At 28.0% G+C, this 3,092-nt stretch overlaps 1 protein-coding gene across 1 annotated transcript in view; it reads left to right on the plus strand.

Annotated features, from left to right (window-relative positions):
- LOC108733358 (protein FAM177A1) overlaps positions 1 to 2,009 on the plus strand; it is a 7,479-nt gene extending 5,470 nt beyond the window's left edge. Inside the window, exon 2 of the mRNA XM_018464481.2 lies at positions 827 to 2,009. Within this exon, the coding sequence (XP_018319983.1) occupies positions 827 to 1,111 (285 nt within the window). The 3' untranslated portion in view covers positions 1,112 to 2,009. The remainder of the gene's footprint in view (positions 1 to 826) is intronic.
- Positions 2,010 to 3,092: the final 1,083 nt, after the last annotated feature.

Here is a 3,092-nt window from a genome sequence, read left to right on the forward strand (position 1 = left end):
TGGCCATGTAAATAAAAAATAAGGAATGGTTTTTAAGTGGACGATTAATTAAAGATTATTTTCATTCTTAAGTAATACAAAATTGTCTTGTGATTTCTTAATGCATCAAAACATGGATAGCTACTTTTAGCCTAAAATATTGTAGCTTGGTCAGCTATCAGTTATATATAAAAGTTTTTCTCGAGATCTATATATTATATTTTCTAAATATAGTTTTGCATTCTATCATTTGTAGAATTTTCGATAAGCGTGTTAGGTATACTTACGTAAAACTTTTATCTTTGGTCCCTATAAAAACAATATGTATTGGTATTTTACCAATATACATATACGGTCATCATTTAATTAAAATGACTGCACCACAAACATGTCAATTGGTTATTAATAATAAAAACTTTTTGGATAAAAAGACTGATTTTTAAGTAAATAGTCTTAGATATATATATAGTGATGAACACAGTTCTTAATTTTAACAAGAAAATACATTATAAAATGTTTTTGAAAATAAAGTTTTGCTTTAAAATTATATTGAGTAAATAATATCCCTATATTTATGAGAAATTCATTATTGATCTGATTCTCTATCAGGGATGTAAATAATTCATTTTTTTTCCTTTCAATTAAATTGTCTAATTAAGACTGTAGGGTTTTATTGTGTTTTCATTATTTGTAATGAATGTAGTACTTCACTTAGAGAAATCTTTCTCCGTATTCTTTCACTGATATAAATGATCACCCAATCATGAGAATCTGTGTTTGGCACACCTTCGTTTAAGAATTAAGCAGAAATTAATAGAAATGGGTAGCAAGTGACATTTTATTGTAGAAAACCCTCTCCTGGGGTCCGTGGACATACCATATGCTTTCATCGCTAGGTTCAAAAACTTTGGCTGGTTTGGATGTAGTTGGCGAGAAAATCGCTTGGGGTTTAGGTATCACTTCACCGAAATATTATTATGAAATCGAGGAATATAAAAAAACACAGGAAGAAAATAACAAAGAACAAGAGGAGCAAGCAGGATGGTCTGAGCCTACAAATACTGCACAAATTAATTTGAATGATGTTGCCACCAGTCAACCAAAATCAAAGCACGTCAATACCGTTGAGTAATATATCTCCAGTCTTAAAGATACGAAAACACAAAATGATATTGTTACTAATAAATACCTAATAACCTATTTGTGAAATAACTCATCATCACAGATTTAGATCGTCTTATGTCTCTAGATATACAGGATTTCCCAAAAAATGTATAGCTACACTGTTTGAATTTTTATTCACCATATAATCAATATATAAATTACAAAAATATCTACATTAAAAGTACGATACAATATTCAAGAAATGTATTTGTACCTTGATGGTAATGATTTCCATTTACAACTTTTTTAAACGCGATGATCACTTGATTTATTGATGTATTATTGCTTGTCTCATAGATTTTTTGAGTTTCGCAATAACTTTTCAGAAGTCTTTCTTGCTCGCTGATGTTTATATTGATCTTTTGGAACTTTGTCTTGAACATCCTGATCATTTCCTTTAGTTTCAAACTTATCTTTTAACCGTTAATTAAATTGTAAGTCGCGTAATAAATGGATTTGCCTGAAATTTCCTGTGGTATTTTTATACTTTTGGTATATTTTGATACCTAAAATGACTACTAATTATATACCTATATTAAATTTTTTATTTTTCAAAGATTAACCATGATTCACTCATTGTTTCCAATTAATTTCACTTTTATCAAAAAAGGGAATAATCAGAAGATGATGACCCGTTAAACAGGGTATACTTTTTTTGGGACACCGTGTATTTACATTAGTCTTGCGATGAAATGATTTTGTAAATATACAATTTAAGCACAATATACAGATTAAATTCTGGCCACATTTGAACTTCTTTGCATATAGTGTTTTCTTACTTTCTGATGTCTTTACTATTTATAATGTATTTATTAACAGTATTAAAAATATATTTTACTGCGTTTCCTATTCTGTCGATTATATATTAATACTACTTTGCCCTGTGTTGACAGCACTCATAATTTTTCTTATATATAATTTTAAAATTATGGCATTTTAATAGTTAAATAAAAATGATTTTGATCAGTAATTTATCAAAATTATGGATCGCGGTTTCTAACTTATTAGTTCTCGGCACTTATACGTGGTACGAAATCAAAGTCTGCCGCTTAAAGCTTCTTGGCACTAACTTGTTTCAAAACACCAAAAGAAAAAGAAAAAATTCTTACCCTTTTCTTGTGAAATTATGTTTGTTCGTATATCCCGTTGTTTCAACTAATGGTAAATGATTACAAAATAACAGTTGTATTTTAGCAAATTTCAGTTAGTATTGGAATATTGCGTCTAATGAATAAAACCATACATTGCACAGTTGAACTTTGAGTAAATTTACTCGATAGAAATACAAAACACTTCGTTGTCTTATCTACAGGGTCTTCTTTTGGCTGTTACTATTAAAAATTAAATATGGCGCTTTGAGATATTATTTTCGTTAAAATTCAGTTATCAAATAATTTGATTACACGTAGTTTATTCAAGGGATATCACATTTTGTTTCCTACTTTTCAATACAACTCCAAAAGTGACAGTTGTATACCAAATATAATATACTTTTGATATAATAGGCATACCGAACATTGGCCATGTAAATAAAAAATAAGGAATGGTTTTTAAGTGGACGATTAATTAAAGATTATTTTCATTCTTAAGTAATACAAAATTGTCTTGTGATTTCTTAATGCATCAAAACATGGATAGCTACTTTTAGCCTAAAATATTGTAGCTTGGTCAGCTATCAGTTATATATAAAAGTTTTTCTCGAGATCTATATATTATATTTTCTAAATATAGTTTTGCATTCTATCATTTGTAGAATTTTCGATAAGCGTGTTAGGTATACTTACGTAAAACTTTTATGTTTGGTCCCTATAAAAACAATATGTATTGGTATTTTACCAATATACATATACGGTCATCATTTAATTAAAATGACTGCACCACAAACATGTCAATTGGTTATTAATAATAAAAACTTTTTGGATAAAAAGACTGAATTTAAGTAAATAGTC

This window comes from Agrilus planipennis, unplaced genomic scaffold (assembly GCF_000699045.2).
Source record: "Agrilus planipennis isolate EAB-ADULT unplaced genomic scaffold, Apla_2.0 scaffold12, whole genome shotgun sequence".
NCBI lineage: Eukaryota > Metazoa > Arthropoda > Insecta > Coleoptera > Buprestidae > Agrilus > Agrilus planipennis.